The sequence below is a fragment of the Saccopteryx leptura genome, chromosome 12 (assembly GCF_036850995.1).
Source record: "Saccopteryx leptura isolate mSacLep1 chromosome 12, mSacLep1_pri_phased_curated, whole genome shotgun sequence".
Lineage (NCBI taxonomy): Eukaryota > Metazoa > Chordata > Mammalia > Chiroptera > Emballonuridae > Saccopteryx > Saccopteryx leptura.
Window position 1 is genome coordinate 2,462,021 of NC_089514.1, and position 16,671 is coordinate 2,478,691.

The 16,671-nt window shown below is 59.5% G+C and overlaps 1 protein-coding gene across 7 annotated transcripts in view; it reads right to left on the bottom strand.

Annotated features, from left to right (window-relative positions):
• Positions 1-16,671, bottom strand: part of COBL (cordon-bleu WH2 repeat protein) — a 164,256-nt gene that overhangs the window by 62,659 nt on the left and 84,926 nt on the right. For 5 of the 7 annotated variants that reach the window (XM_066353847.1, XM_066353843.1, XM_066353846.1 and 2 more), the window contains one exon: positions 5,802-5,987. In XM_066353847.1, coding sequence (XP_066209944.1) covers positions 5,802-5,987 — 186 coding nt within the window. The remainder of the gene's footprint in view (positions 1-5,801; positions 5,988-16,671) is intronic. The other 2 variants (XM_066353842.1, XM_066353844.1) reach the window with 1 other exon arrangement.

The following is a 16,671-nucleotide window of genomic DNA, read 5'->3' on the forward strand; positions in this document are numbered from 1 at the left end:
CCTTCAGCAGACCGAGTAACCCCTTGCTCGAGCCAGCGACCTTGGGTTCAAGCTGGTGTGCTTTTGCTCAAACCAGATGAGCCCACGCTCAAGCTGGCGACCTCGGGGTCTTTTTTTTTTTTCATTTTAGAGAGGAGAGGGAGAGACAGAGGGAGAGAGAGAGAGAGAGGAGAGACACAGAGAGAGAAGTGGGGGAGGAGCTGGAAGCATCAACTCCCATATGTGCCTTGACCAGGCAAGCCCAGGGTTTTGAACCGGCGACCTCAGCATTTCCAGGTTGATGCTTTATCCACTGCGCCACCACAGGTCAGGCCAACCTCGGGGTCTTGAACCTGGGTCCTCCTAGTCTGATGCTCTATCCACTGCTTCACTGCTTGATCAGGCTTGGTTTTTTTTTCCTCTTAAACGAGGTGTTCAGACACAGTCGCTCCAGCTACGAGCTCCAGTCAGCGCTGAGCACTGTGGGACCAGCGTCACCTTGTGCGGCGTGCTCATCCGGGCTCTGCTGGTGGCGGCTCAGGCTGCCCCACGCTCTTCACAGCCGCAGCTGACCGCCTGCACCCCCAAAACACCTGCACCTTTTTTCTTGGGTACAGCCATTAGCGAGGCACCCCCATTTTGCCCTGACATCTAGGGGTCTCAGGGTCAGCCTCGGGTCGGAGCATGGAAGAGGCTGGAAAGGAATGTGGTTATTCTTGCGAGGGGTCTACAGCACGTGGGGCACAGGAGTCACCGATCCAGGGGGTCCCTGGGGACCCCGACAGTCTCAACACCGCCCACCTTGAATGTCGGCTCTCACTGATGATCTGCCCAGCTTATCAAATCACTTTGGATCCTGACAGCCTCCTCCACCCTCCCCACCCGCCCACGCTCCAGCTCTACGCCGCCAGACACCTCCCTCCAGATAGACAGACAGACGGGTGCATTCGCGAAGGCGGAAGGTGACAGGGTCTGTTGTCTCCATGACTCTCCTTAGCTGCTCGATCACTGGAGTCCATGCCTATCTGTCCATGAAGTGCGCAGTGGGGGTCCGCCCCACGCCTGGCATTGTGCTGGAGGGGCTGGGACACGATGGAGAACCAGCCACTGTCCCCTGTCGGGAAGTCAACCCGGTGGGTGGCAACTCCCAAGGAATTTGCTCGAGGTTGTGGGGACAGGAGAGGGGTGTTACGACCTTTGTCGCTGGTGGCCCTATCCCTGAGAAGGGCTCAGTAGACAGGTCGTCACGACAGAGACACAAAACTGGACAGTCACAGATGCTGCAAAGCGTTCTGAGCCTGCGTCTTTACGCAGCTCGCCACACTGACGGAAGGAGCCAGGGGCCATGCAGAGGGCAGTGCCCAGCCCCCCCGGGCGAGGCAGACTGCCGTCTGTACCCAGCACCTGTGGTGGCGAACGGGGAAGCGGTCCTGTTCTTCTCTGGAGGGAAACTGAGGCAGCAGGGACCGCAGCGGGGTGGGGGGTGCACTCCGCTGTGGGGGGAGCGTGTACTCGGGGGCAAAGTGCTTTTCTTCCAACGGGAAGTCACTCGTTGCACCGTGCTTGGGACAGAGACATGGGGGTGGGGGCGCGGCTGTGAGCAGAGGGTGCTGGAAACATCTGCCGTTCCGGTGAGACTTCTGAATTTTCCACAGAAAGAAACACTCGCCGTCGGCCCAGAAACAAACCCAGGGAAGGAAGTGAAGTCTGGTCAGGGTGAGACCCTGGAGGAAGACGCCCTCCTGTCCAGCGAGGGGGACGGACCGCCCGGCCGGGCTGCAGGGACGCGGGGGCCTCACTGGTGCCACGGGCAGCACCCGAGGGCAATCGGTGTCCACGCGGGTCCTCGGGGGACAGGCGCGTTGTGGAGGTTCCGACCTGCAGCCGAGCCCGCAACGCCACCCCTGCACTGCCCTGACCGTCCGGGAGGAAGTGGCGTGCGCCGTGGGAAGGAAGCCTGCCCACCTCGGAGTCCACGACAGCAACAGGCGCTGTGCAGGGTGACAGAGGGCGTGGGAGACGTCCACCACCCCCCAGGGGACTGGCAGCTGGCCTGGCTGTGTGGCTGGGGCCATATTCAAACTCTCAGTGGAATCCGAGGAGACGCAGGAAGCCCCTCCTGGAAGCCGACACCCTCTTCCTCCCCAATGTTTGTATTCATCTCTGACGAAGTCACAGAGGGGTGGTGTCCCCTGGCCAAACCCAGCTTTGTTTCAGCCGCGCAGCTTCTGCCGGTGAAGAAGGGACTGTCTCCTCTCCCCGGTTGAGGGCGGCAGGCGGAAAGTGCCCAGGGGGACGGGAGGACGGCGTGACCTTCTGAAAGGTGACACCTGCCACGTCCCCTGCTGTACCAGCTCCTCTGTGGACAGGCTGGCTCGCGCGAGGACACCACTCATTTCTCTCCGCGGGAAAAGCTCTCTGGAAACTGCTTTTAGGAATAACAAACCCTCACAAGCCAACCGGAGAGGGCAGTCGGGGTGACCCAGGCTGACAGCCAGGGGGCACCGTTCTGTTAAAGCTCCTGGTGAACTGGGAGGTGGCGGGAACGACTCCGCCCGCAGGACCTGCATGAGGAGACCTCGCGCTCTGACTAGCGGCCGAGAGGATGAAAGGTCTTTTCAGACACGAAGACCTAAGTCTGCTCCCTTTCCCACGTCCTTGAACGTGACGCTCCCCTTCTCACGCAGGGTGTGGGCGCTGGGAACCGCAGAGGAGGAACGAGGCTTTCCAAACAGACGTCTCATCTCTCTCTGGAAGGAAGTCGATGAAGGAACTGACGCTCTTCCCCCGACAGTGACGGCAAGATGTTCTGGGTCCCCTGCCCATAAATTAATAAATAACAGAATCGCTTTCATTTAAAAAGAAGGAGGAGGAGGAGGAGGAGGAGGAGGAGGAGAAGAAGGAGGAGGGAAGAGGAAGAGGAAGAGGAAAAAGAAGAAGAAAAAGAAGAAGGAGAAAAACAAACACATTCACAGCAAATGCTTAACTCTTAATCCATACGACATTCATATGCTTAAAAACGGGGTTGGTTTCGTGAGCCAATTTCTCCCCTCATTCTGTGCCAAGTAAAGCAGATTTCAGTAAAAAGCTCTTCTTGGTGCCTGAAGGGGACCCTGGCCCCTTCTGCCAGGGATGAGTTGCTATTTATTTTTCACTCGGGATTCCAGATTCTTCTCCCCAGGCGGGCAGACTCGGTCCACTCAGAATAAGCGTCTGGAAGTCCAGAAAAGACTGACGCGCCTCCGGATGGAAGAAATGCTTAACGAGTCGATGAGCTTTCGCATCTGCACTCCACACAGACGCGCTCCCTGTACCCGCTCCTGCCCGTGGTGTGGACCCTCCTGCCCCGGGACGCTGGGGTGCGGGGTCCCGGGGACCCTCTCAGCTTAAAGAAAATAGCGCGTCCTTCTCTCTGGGCGGCCGGTCGATCCGATGTCTCAGAATGGGCCCTGCTCCTGGGCACCAGCTCACCTCCCTGCCTGAGAACCCCACTTCTAAACCAGTCGAGAGCACAGTCCCATCCCATCCTGAGCACGCCTGGGCGTCGTCCCCGCCTCAGCCTACCCACAGGACGATGGGCTGGAAAATTTAAAACTCTCATTTTTTTTTTTTTACAGCGTCACACTCCAAGCCACGAGAAGAGAAGCTACCGTCAAAGAGGGTCCCACCCTAAAAGCCTTGGCTGGTTGGCTCAGCGGTGGAGCATCAGCCTGGCGTGCAGGAGTCCCAGGTTCGATTCCCGGCCAGGGCACACAGGAGAAGCGCCCATCTGCTTCTCCACACCCCTCCCCCTCTCCTTCCTCTCTGTCTGTCTCTTCCCCTCCCGCAGCCAAGGCTCCATGGGAGCAAAGTTGGCTCGGGTGCTGAGGATGGCTCCATGGCCTCTGCCTCAGGTGCTGGAATGGTTCTGGTTGTAGTGGAGCGACGCCCCAGATGGGCAGAGCATCGCCCCCTGGTGGGCATGCCGGGTGGATCCCAGTCGGGCGCATGGATCTGTCTGTCCCTCTGCTTCTCACTTCAGAAAAATACAAAAAACAACAACAGTGAGCAGAGGACCTGAACAGACCCTCTCCCAAGAGGACATACACATGGCCATATGAAGAGATGCTCAACGTCACTCATCATCACAGAAATGCAAGTTAAAAACCACAATGAGATTCCACCTCACACCTGTCAGAACGGCGCTCATCAATAAATCAACAAACAACAAGTGCTGGCGAGGATGTGGAGAAAAGGGAGCCCTGCTGCGCTGCTGGCGGGAAGGCAGTGGAGCAGCCGCTGTGGGAAACAGTGTGGCGTTCTCTCAAACTATTAAAAATGGAACTGCCTTCTGACCCAGCGAGTTCATTTCTGAGAACGCACCTGAAGAAACTGGAAACAGTGTCTGAAAGAAGGCGTGCCCCTCTCTGTTCCCGGCAGCAGTACTGAGAAGAGCCCAAATGTGAAAGCAGACCGAGAGCCCTTCAGTCCCGAGCGGATAGAGAACGCCGTGGTGCAGGTGCACAGTGGAACGGCCCTCTGCCGGGAAAAGGAAGGAAGTCCTGCCCTTCGCCACGGCATGGAGGGACCCCGAGGGGACTCTACTTAGTGACACGAGCCAGTCAGAGAAGGACCAACACCGGAAGATGTCACTTAGATGTCGAATCTACAGAACCTCCTACGTGACCCCACTTAGGGAAACAGACTCACGGATACAGAGAACAGACGTGACCCCACTTAGGGAAACAGACTCACGGATACAGAGAACAGACGTGACCCCACTTAGGGAAACAGACTCACGGATACAGAGAACAGACGTGACCCCACTTAGGGAAACAGACTCACGGATACAGAGAACAGACGGGGGCCGCCGGAGGGGAGGGCGGCTGTGGAGCCGCGTGAACAAGGCAGAGGCACCAGGAAGCACAGACGGGTGAGCACGAAACACTCATGGGGGCGTCACGCGCAGCGCAGGGAACACGGCCCGCGACACCGTGACCGCCGACCGCGGGTGGAAAGACTGACGTGACCCCGGGCAACGTCTCTGAGGGTCTCACCACGAGCCCGGACACCCCACACTAACACGTCCTTTAGAAAACGCATAATAAAAAGGTGGGAGCCACCTGAAGGGACAGGACAATGAAGACAGTCTTGATGTACGTGTCAAAACACCAAAAAATTAAGACAGAGAGCGGAGGTCCCAAGAGGCACCTTCCCTACCTTCTCCGAGGTCCCAAGAGGCACCCTCCCCTACCTTCTCCGAGGTCCCAAGAGGCACCTTCCCTACCTTCTCCGAGGTCCAAGAGGCACCTTCCCTACCTTCTCCGAGGTCCCAAGAGGCACCTTCCCTACCTTCTCCGAGGTCCCAAGAGGCACCTTCCCTACCTTCTCCGAGGTCCCAAGAGGCACCTTCCCTACCTTCTCCGAGGTCCCAAGAGGCACCTTCCCTACCTTCTCCGAGGTCCCAAGAGGCACCTTCCCTACCTTCTCCGAGGTCCAAGAGGCACCTTCCCTACCTTCTCCGAGGTCCCAAGAGACACCTTTCCCTACCTTCTACGAGGTCCCAAGAGGCACCTTCCCTACCTTCTCCGAGGTCCAAGAGGCACCTTCCCTACCTTCTCCGAGGTCCAAGAGGCACCTTCCCTACCTTCTCCGAGGTCCAAGAGGCACCCTTCCCTACCTTCTCCGAGGTCCCAAGAGGCACCTTCCCTACCTTCTCCGAGGTCCCAAGAGGAACCTTCCCTACCTTCTCCGAGGTCCAAGAGGCACCTTCCCTACCTTCTCCGAGGTCCCAAGAGGCACCTTCCCTACCTTCTCCGAGGTCCAAGAGGCACCTTCCCTACCTTCTCCGAGGTCTTGTCCGGTGCAGGGGGCCCCGTCCCGGGCAGGGATGGCGGGGGCGGGGCTCTGCGCTTCTTCATGTCCGACTTGAAGGACACCCCCGAGATGTTGCTCAGCGACAGGGAAGGACCCAGCGTGAGGGAGCGAGAGTTCACGGACGGGGAGCTGGGCGTCGTCAAGCAGCCCTGCTGGGGGGGGAGAGAGGCAGACCTGTGAGCTCATCACGGGGGGGGGGGAGAGGCAGACCTGTGAGCTCATCACGGGGGGAGGGAGGCAGACCTGTGAGCTCATCATGGGGGGGGGAGAGGCAGACCTGTGAGCTCATCACGGGGGGGGGGAGAGGCAGACCTGTGAGCTCATCACGGGGGGGAGAGGCAGACCTGTGAGCTCATCACGGGGGGAGGGAGGCAGACCTGTGAGCTCATCACGGGGGGAGGGAGGCAGACCTGTGAGCTCATCACGGGGGGGGGAGAGGCAGACCTGTGAGCTCATCACGGGGGGGGGAGAGGCAGACCTGTGAGCTCATCATGGGGGGGGAGAGGCAGACCTGTGAGCTCATCATGGGGGGGGAGAGGCAGACCTGTGAGCTCATCACGGGGGGAGGGAGGCAGACCTGTGAGCTCATCACGGGGGGAGGGAGGCAGACCTGTGAGCTCATCATGGGGGGGGGAGAGGCAGACCTGTGAGCTCATCACAGGGGGGGGGAGAGGCAGACCTATGAGCTCATCATGGGGGGGGAGAGGCAGACCTGTGAGCTCATCATGGGGGGGAGAGGCAGACCTATGAGCTCATCATGGGGGGGGGAGAGGCAGACCTATGAGCTCATCACGGGGGGGGAGAGGCAGACCTGTGAGCTCATCACGGGGGGGGAGAGGCAGACCTGTGAGCTCATCACGGGGGGGAGAGGCAGACCTGTGAGCTCATCACGACGACGCTATGCCATCTCTCCGCTTTGCGGTGTGTGCTCAGAACCAAACACCCGTGTCCAACCGTCCACCCAGGTCCCCACGGTCCTCGTCTCCCCTGGCGGGCTTGACCAGCCCGTGCTGGCCCCGCGCTTCCACCTCCGGGGAAGGTCGTCGTGGACGACGTCCCACAACCGAGGCCTGTGTCGGGTTTGTTGTCTGAACGCCGTCGTAGAGACAGCAGGCGCGTGCAGCCTCCAGGGAGAGCCCTGAGCAGCGAGAGCGTGCCGTGCTCTGGGGCGAGCTGCAGGGGTGAACTCTGCTCCCTCACACGGGACCCTGTCGGGGGAGAGTGCCCCGAGGTGCCCGGAAGAGGAGGAACAGACGGACACCGGGGCCCGGTCCTCACCGTCCCGGAAGGCGTTGCCCCTGCTGTGGAAAAGGGGCTTACGTCCCTTCCACCTCCCCGAAGTGAGGGACAAGTGACCGTGCAGAGTAAACAGCACGCGTGACCCAGTGCAAGCAGCCCAGCAACCCAGACCCCCAGTGCCCTGAAAACAAACGCACCCCAACACCCCAGAAAGTGCTCACATGGAGCAAGGCCTCCCCCCGGGCCGCACGCAAAAGGCACTTACAATGTCTTCTGTCCCCTCTCGTTCCGATCTGCTCTGACGGAACCACACGAGTGTTTGTGCAGAGAGCGCACACCCAGAACTCTAATTACAAACGAAAAAGCAAAACAGAGCCCCCCCCACCAACCTGGCGCACCTGCTCCCCCCCCCCCCCCGTGGAACGGTCCCCCCCCCACCAAGGTGCCTGGAGCCTCCACCCCGAGGCCAGGCCAGGGGGGCAGTGAGCTCGCAGAGGACGGACACACTGCCCAGGTGCGACCCCTGGCTTTGCCACTTCAAGTCGCGTGACCTTGGGGGCTGGTTTCTTCACGGCTCTCTGCCTCAGTTTCTCTCCGCTACGCCTGGGGCAGATCCCAGTGCCAACATCGCACCGTGATCACGGGAAGCGAACGGGTGCTGGCCTGCGAGAGAGCCGTAGAGAGCTCTCTGCACGAAGCCGGGACCCCATACGGCACATGCGACCACGCTTATACACCCATGTTCCTCCCTCGTCGAAATGAGGGGTCCACGGAGCAGGAGGGAGGGAGGCCGGTGCCCCACCCGCTGCCCCGCCCCGCCCACGCTCCTGAGCCAACGCTGCTCGGCGGGTAACGGGTAACCCCCGTTTACACAATGAACCTGGGGGAGAAGCTTCCTCCTTGGGGGTGTGAGCAGCTCCTCCTCCGTGTCTCAGATAAATGTGGGAAGGGGACCCCCACCATTCAGGCCTCGTCCCGTGGGACCCCCGCCCAGACCCAAATTCCATCCTGCTCTTCCAGCCGCACGACCGTCTGGTTCCCGAAGAGCCGTCCCCGCGGTCCCCGCGGTCTGCGCACCCCGCGAGACGCCGGGCGGCCCCGGTCTCCAGAACCTTGCTCGTCCGACGCAAGGGGCCCGTCGGAAACGGGTGGGGACCCGCCGGGAAGAGCCCGACACCCAGCGCCTTCGCCCGTGTGCCCCGCTCAGGCTCCCCCGGAAACGAGCGAAGGGAAGAATCGTTTCCCCCGGCCCTGGAGTCCGGCGGACGTCAGGCCCGCGTCCACGCCAGCCGGTCAGCGCAGCGTGAACTCTGTTCAGTGTCTCCTCTGCCTTCCGGCTGCTTCCATGTCAACCAGGAGGCCCTCGAGAGACGGAGCTCGGCTTGCCGTCACAAACCAGGGACCAGACGAGAGGGAGGAAACCAGAGGAGGGCACTTCGGGTCTGGAGCTGGACAGAGGCTTCCCTGGATCACCGCTCGCTCACACCCCTGCCCCCAAACACACGGGCACAAAAACACGGAGGTTTGCTGGAGCCCGTGAACTGCGAGGGAGACCCGTCACAGCCCGCCGGCCGGCAGCCCTGTCTCGGCAGGAGGCACGGCTCCGCTCGGGATCCCGTAAACATGACGTTCGTTCATGACCGTGCGTTTCACAACCCCGATTCTAACTGCTTCTCTTCACCCCGCCCTGTCTAGACTCGGGACTCCCAGGGCCTGCTGCCCACAACCGAGCGTGCCTGACGGATCATGCATGCCACCAGGAATTCTCCTCCGGCTTTCCCAGGCCCCCGAGCGGTGTTTGGAAACTCTGGGCAGAAAAGTCCTTGAAAAGAGCGTCACAGGTCCTCCGCTGGGTAGAGACGGCAGGTTTCACTCTGGTGGCCCTGCAGCAGCCTCCGAGGCGTTCTGACCTCTTGGGTTGTCACCTCCGAGAGGGGAGGAACTGGCCCCTGTTCTCCTGACCCACCAGGCGCGCACAGGCAGGACGGAACCGGAGGGACGTCCTCTTTACAACGGGGCAAGTCCACTTCTGTCACCTTTGTCAGCTCCTAACTTCTGTGTCCCATAGCAGTGACCGATGTCTGCGGCTCCCTTCTCCTCTGGTGAGAGTGGCCAGAGCGAGGTCCCCGTCCCCCGCGAGTTCTGATCTGTTCTCCTGACTTCTCAAGGCCCATCGTCTGGGTCCCTGGGACGTCATGAATGCTGACAGGCATTTTCAGCCCAGGTCTGCTCCGTGTGGCCCACAGACACCTCCGCCCACCGCCCCTCCTGCGTACGGGCGGCCCCTCAGCCCCGCTCCTGAATTCTGCGGCATCGGGGGCTCCTCCGCCTGCGGCCCTGACCCTCCGGCTCTCCGAGGGCCCCTGGGGTCTGCCTCCTCTGTCCTCCTTCCCCCCCTTCCAAACTCGGTGCCCAGAACGCAGAAAACGATCCACAGGGTCATTCAGGTGGAAAACACCTTGGAGTATCGGGTGTCCTGTCAAACGCTGACTCCCACCAACGGCACATGAAACGGAAAGCAGGGAGTTGAGTCCACACAGCCTGGAGCCAGGACAGACCGGCCTGGGCCCTGACACCCCCCCACCACCACCACCAACGGCACATAAAACGGAAAGCAGGGAGTTGCGTCCACACAGCCTGGAGCCAGGACAGACCGGCCTGGGCCCTGACACCCCCACCCCACCCCGTCCCAGGGTGTGTCCAGCCACTCAGTGGCAAAGCTGCACCCCCCACCCCCGGCACAGCCTGAGACAGGCACCAAGGGGTTCCCTGCCCCGTCCAAACTGGCCGAGAACACAGCGTTTGACCTGTCAGGTCCTGCTGTTGCAGGGAATGCGTCACGCCCTTCTCCGAAGGTGGGGGGGCAGACTCATGGGTCAGCCTGCTCTCGGGAGCGTTTCTCCGGTGGGTGCAGCCGGTACGTCGGGAAGGAAAAGGTTGTGGAGAGAGAAGGGGACAGATCAGCCACTGCCCTCAGGCCCCGGACCTCAGGGAGCTCAGACTGTGGCGTGTGAGCCCCTCCAGACAGACAGACGGCCGCCCGGCACAGGGGAAGTCAGATAAGACCAGAGTCACCCTGCGTGTCACCAGCACCAGCCACGGCAGTGACGCGTCCCGGGCAGCAGGGAGTGATACGGGGGCCCCATGTCACACACACGGGGGGGGGGGGGACGACAAGCAAGGACAGGAAAGTGATCGCTGCAGGCTCCGAGCGTCAGCGTGTGTGTGTGTGCGGTGGGGGTGCGACTGTGCCCCAGACGTCCAATTCTCAATTAAATGGACACCTCACTGACTGCTTCTGCTTGAAACGTCCTCGTTATCTCAGTAAGTCCTTTTGTCCTTGCGTCTGGATGTCCCTGAAACCCTGGAAGGCTAGGCTGCTGGGTGGGGCAAGGACATGACAGCCCGAGCTTCTCTCGGGGGAGACAGTGGCCCCCCAGGCAGCGTCCCAGCAATACCAGGAGGCAGCACTGCTCAAAGTCGTAGACGACCCCCAAAGACAGTGGTATGGGGGGGCGGGGGGCGGGCACAGCAGGACCAGCTCCGACGACGGATGCAGAGAGAGGGTTAGGAACCACTCACGCACGGAGTCATCACATGCACGCTTTCTGGAAAACCGCAGAGCACTCGCTTTCCCAGGTAAGGAACAAAGACAGCGCCGTTCGCCTGGCTTCTGGGGTCCGTGGCGACAGGTCTCCACCCCTTTCTCCATCGATGAAAGGCTCCTCAGAGGCCGGAGCCTGCTCAGGTGCAGCACCTGTCAGGGCGGCCACGTCAGTAGACGTCTGGCCTAACGGAACGGGACACCTGCTTCGTGATGCCGCACTCCCGGGGCCCGAGTGGCTTAGAATCTGTTCCAGGTCCCACGAGGATGATGTCCACAGAAGGCCGTCGGCAGCGAAGAGGCCGGCGTTCACGTCCGGTGAGATCTCCACGCACCCCCCTCCCTCACGGGGAATGCCAAGAAAATTCAAATGCAAGCGAAAATCCCATCCTTTTTACGTAAATCATTGCATTTCCAAAGGCATAGGCTTCACAATCCTCTGCATGTATGCTGTGCTTATACTTTTTGCTAAGAACCCAGAAAATCAGGCAGACAGTGTAAGACAGAAATCCATTTTCCTGAAAACAACAACAGCAAAAAACCACAACAAATATTAAAGACAATTCACCAGGGAAGTCTCACTAGATGTGTACGTAGTCGTACAGTTCAGCCCAAACGTTGGCACGGCCGTATGACATAAATATATATATTTTTAAGCCAAGGGGGGGGGGGCAAAACTATTCCTTGATCTTTTTATTGGTCTTGGTTTTCCTTCCCTTTTTACTCGGATCTCCTGGAATGTCCTCTCAGTGGTTACTGTCCACATTTGTCACATTCTCTCACTGAGCCGCTGAGCCCTGGACGTCTGCGTCCCGTCCCGACAGCCGACCTTGGGGTTTCCAGGAGTCACCTGGCACAAAGCGTCATCCGGAACGAGGCTTGGTTAAAAGCTGTCATCTAAAAGAGTGACACTGGCGACATAAATGAGAGATCCCCGATCGGTCACCTGGGCGGCAAATGTCCTCAGCCACGCAAAGGTGGCGTCCTTCTGACCATGAGGTAGAGAGGAAGCTCTGACCCTTGTCATCCCGGACTGAGGGTCACATATTGAGAAACAGTCATTTGTGGTCCTGTGCTGGACATGACATACGTGGCTCCAATCTCAAGTCATTGAAAACCACCCCTGACACGTATACACACACGTGCACACCGCGTGTGGCAGTGAAGACCAGGTTGTGTGGATGGGACATCCCCGCTGCTGGTGGCACCCCTGTGGCAGGGCTACCCTGTTCCATGTTCTGTACCGCCAGCACGGCTCCCAGGGGGCCCCCGCGGAGCTGTCCCCTCTGCACTGCCCCCACGTTCTGCCCCCACACTGCTGCCCCCCCACGGCTCCCAGGGGGCCCCCCGCCGAGCTGCCCCCTCTGCACGCCCCCCATGTTCTGCCCCCACACCGCTCCCAGGGGGCCCCCCGCCGAGATGCCCCCTCTGCACGGCCCCCACCTTCTGCCCCCACACCGCTGCCCTCCCCCCGCCCACGGCTCCGCCTCCGAGCCTGTCTCTCGGCTTCACCAGTGTGTCCTCCTCTGTTCCTGAAGCGTCAGCCTCACCCGGTCTCCTTCCAAGTGCAGATCCGGGCCCTGCTCCCTGGGTCCCAGCATCTTAATTCTCACAAGGCCCCAGGCCCAGGCACACGGAGTCGGAGCAGCACCTGTGGTGGTCTCCCTGCGCCTGTCTGTGTGTCCATGTCCCATGGCTCCCCTGCAGCAGAGCCCCCTGATGGCGGGTCCCTGCGTGACTGGTCATCTCAGAGGAGGTGCCCAGCCCTTCCTTTGCAGCCTGCCTGCCTATCTACCTGCCTACCTATCTACCTGCCTACCTATCTACCTGTCTACCTACCTGCCTACCTATCTACCTGCCTACCTATCTACCTGCCTACCTATCTACCTGCCTACCTGCCTGCCTATCTACCTGCCTACCTATCTACCTGCCTACCTATCTACCTGTCTACCTACCTGCCTACCTACCTGCCTACCTGCCTACCTACCTGCCTACCTGCCTACCTATCTACCTGTCTACCTACCTGCCTACCTATCTACCTGCCTACCTACCTACCTGCCTACCTATCTACCTGCCTACCTGCCTGCCTATCTACCTACCTACCTATCTACCTGCCTACCTATCTACCTGTCTACCTACCTGCCTACCTACCTGCCTACCTGCCTACCTACCTGCCTACCTGCCTACCTATCTACCTGCCTACCTACCTACCTGCCTACCTACCTGCCTACCTACCTACCTGTCTGCCTACCTATCTACCTGCCTACCTATCTACCTGTCTGCCTACCTGCCTACCTGCCTACCTACCTGCCTACCTGCCTACCTACCTGCCTACCTGCCTACCTATCTACCTGCCTACCTACCTGCCTACCTACCTACCTGCCTACCTACCTGCCTACCTACCTACCTGTCTGCCTACCTATCTACCTGCCTACCTATCTACCTGTCTGCCTACCTGCCTACCTGTCTACCTACCTGCCTACCTGTCTACCTACCTGCCTACCTGTCTACCTGCCTGCCTACCTACCTGCCTGCCTGCCTACCTGTCTATCTACCTACCTGTCTATCTACCTGCCTGTCTACCTGCCTGCCTACCTACCTACCTGCCTGCCTGCCTACCTGTCTATCTACCTGCCTGTCTACCTACCTGCCTGTCTACCTACCTGCCTGTCTACCTACCTGCCTGCCTGCCTACCTGTCTATCTACCTGCCTGTCTACCTACCTGCCTGTCTACCTACCTGCCTGCCTGCCTACCTGTCTATCTACCTGCCTGTCTACCTACCTGCCTGTCTACCTACCTACCTGCCTGCCTACCTACCTGTCTGCCTATCTACTTACCTGCCTATCTACCTGTCTACCTACCTACCTCCTACCTGCCTGCTTCCCGCTGCTCCCTGGGTTCAGAGCAACTTCAACGCCACTCACACAGCCACCTGCATGCAGGTTCGGAGTGTCCACGGTCTCCAGGTGTCTGACGAGCAGGGGGAGGCGCAGGACAACTGCAGGCGTTAGGGAAACAGAGATGCTCGTGGGGGAAGAGAACACAAGGAGCATCAGAGTCTTCAAAGGGACATTTCCTGCCCTTCCTCCTCACACACATCCAGTGTGCGGCCGGGCAGCTGCGATGACGGCTTCTTCCTTTCACTTTGAGAACGACACAGTTACTCGCAGTGGGCAGCGTCCACCCATGTGTCAGGGTCCAGTGGCAGTCTCGTCTAAGGGTCCAGTGCTTTGGGCTGGGGAAGGAGCTCCCTGAAGCTTCAAAAGCAAACCCTCCGTCGCCTCTTTCCAGAGTCGGTGTCACAGAGCACGGGGTGTGAGGATGTTAGAAACAACCTCTGAGGGCAGAGCGGCGGGCAGAGCGGCGGGCAGAGCGGCCGGCAGAGCGGCGGGCAGAGCGGCGGGCAGAGCGGTGGGCAGAGCGGCTCAGAACGGTTCTTCCGAAGCCCATTTCCGGCTCAGCCCCCTCCCCACGGTTTGATGTCGACCCCCTAGGAGTCCCTCTGACGTCGCTCCCACAAGGACACCCTCCTCTCTGCCAAAACGAAACAGGGCTTTGGGGACAAAGGGGGCCGTCCCATTACCCACAACCCCAGAGAAAAGAAGGCACGGGGCATGGGGCGAGGAGGGGGTGCTGGTGTGACCGCGCAAGGTGCTGCCCGTGAGCTCACCTTGCGCGAACACAAACAGACCCCTGCTTCCCCCGCTGCGTGGGGGTCACACCACCTTTCAAACCTTTTAAACAAACACAACCGGTGAGGCTGGGCCTGAGCCGGCAGCAAAGACACGAGGCCACGTGGAAACAAGCCCGGCTCCCCGCACACTGGAGCTGGCGACCAGTCACGCCGGCCCGAACGCAGGCAGCTCCTCTGCAACGCCCCGGCCGCTGTTCATTCTGCACGCTGGACTAAGGAAGACGCTTTCAAGAGATACAAGCTGCCCTCTGAGAGTATCTCGTCCACGTTGATTTATAACAGAAACTAGCTCTCCGTCGCCAACCTCTGGCTCAGCCCCCGGACACGGTCTTCTGTGCTGCAGCTGTGGTTTGTGAGCACTCTGAACACGAGGCAGGTTTAGGTTTCTCCGGCCGGGAAGGTGGAGTTTCAGCGGAGATTCCCTGTGCTTGTGAGGACACTGCCCCCTGGTGGCACCACTGACCCAGCATCCACGTGGGAGGGGGTTCTCAACCGGCCCCACAAGCTGGATGGATCTACAGGACCTCTGGCAAGCCCGGAACGGGGCGAGCTCCAGTTACGGAATCCGCTTTACAGCTTAGGTTTTTAATAACTTTTCCCCCAAGGGTCCCTTGACCGGGGGACGTCCCTACACACATCCGGACTCCTCGATGCAGGACCAGGCGCCGGACGTCGGCAGTGTCCCCTGGGGCCGGGCTCCTGGGCGGGCCCGCGTCCGCCTGGATTCAGACCCGTGTTGGCGTCTGAATGTGGACATCAGTCCAGGACGGTGGGCGCCTCCTCCTTCCACGAGACGCAAAGACTGTGACGCATACAGGCTCCTTCTGTAACTGTCTCCACGGGGCAAATGAGAAATGTTCCCACGTGGACCTTATTTTATTTTATTAAATGGAGGCAATGATATTTTTAAAAATCATCCTTCCAGAGACTGGCTAACTTCACAGTCACAAGGAATGCCAGGGTATCCACAGGAGTTCTCACACAAACTGATAAAACTTCAGAGGGGTCACACCGACAGAATCTGGCTTTTGAAAGCTGAGGCGAGAAGCCCACCCAGGGTCAGCGACTTCCGACAGTCCATCTGACAGACTGACCAGGGTCTGAGAGCGAGGAACAGAGCGGGGTTGGGACCACTGGGTGTTCTGTGTGCTGACTTCTAGCTGACCTTGGAGACTTGTTCCATCGTGCCCCTGGGGTCTGTCAGGGCCGTTTACCTGACTGAGGAGCGGGGGTGGGGGGGTGGGGGGGGGACTGACGGGGTCACTGCCACCTCCCCACTAATCCCATCCAGTCCTGGCTGACTACGATGACGTCCCCTCCCTGTGCCTCAGGCCGCAGACGTGTGGCAGGAAGTGTAACCTGTGCCTGGGTGCAGAAGGGAGAGAGCTTCCAGGAAAAGTGAAAAATTCCAGGCAAACGGCCCGAAATTATGTGGGAGGTGACCATACCTACTATCGTTCAAGGACCCTTCGATGAAGAAAGCTAAGCTGTGTATGCGGCAGTAAACTTTAGCTTATGTGAAACTAAGGAGCCTCCCCAGGGACAACCTGATGACCCTGACCTGACCACCTACAATTAGGACGAATCTCTCCACTGCAGATGTCTTCTCCCCAGACTATTCAGATAGGATCAACCACTTACCAATTTCACAATAAAATATCGGCCAACGCGTCAATACCTGATACTGATACATCGTCATCACCCAATCTTCAGTGTAATTAAATAGATTCCCTACGCAAACACAAATGTAGCTTGTGGCGGGCCTGCGCTACTGGGAGACGTTTCCCCCACCATCTGTGGCGGAGCGGAGACCCACAAGAGGGGACCCTCTGCAGACTAACGAGATGAGGGAGAGACCCTTCAGAGCGCTCCCCGCGGACCGAGGTCCGTTCTGCAGCGGAGGACGGGCGCCACTGAGGTGCGGTGGCAGGGAGCGGTGCGCCCAGGGCCGGACGGCCCAGGGAGAGGGTTTCTGAACCCTTGCACGGCTGGGATCGGGCTTATCGGGGTTCTGATGAAAGGGATCCCAAGCGTGTCTAAGGATGGCTGCAGACGACTGGTCCCGAGGGAAGACATTTTCCATAAACCGAGAGGGCTAACTCTATAAACCTAGCACCTTGGGGGGAAAAAAGAAACCAACCGGATTTCAGGTTGGGGATAATATTTAAAAGTAAACATTTTATTTAAAAAAAAAAAAAATTGTATCCGCAAAAGCGAATGAAAACAGACGCTATTTCAATTTCCTCGAGCCTTACTGGGGATATATTAGCTTTAGATGAAGGCCCACAAGCCGGAGA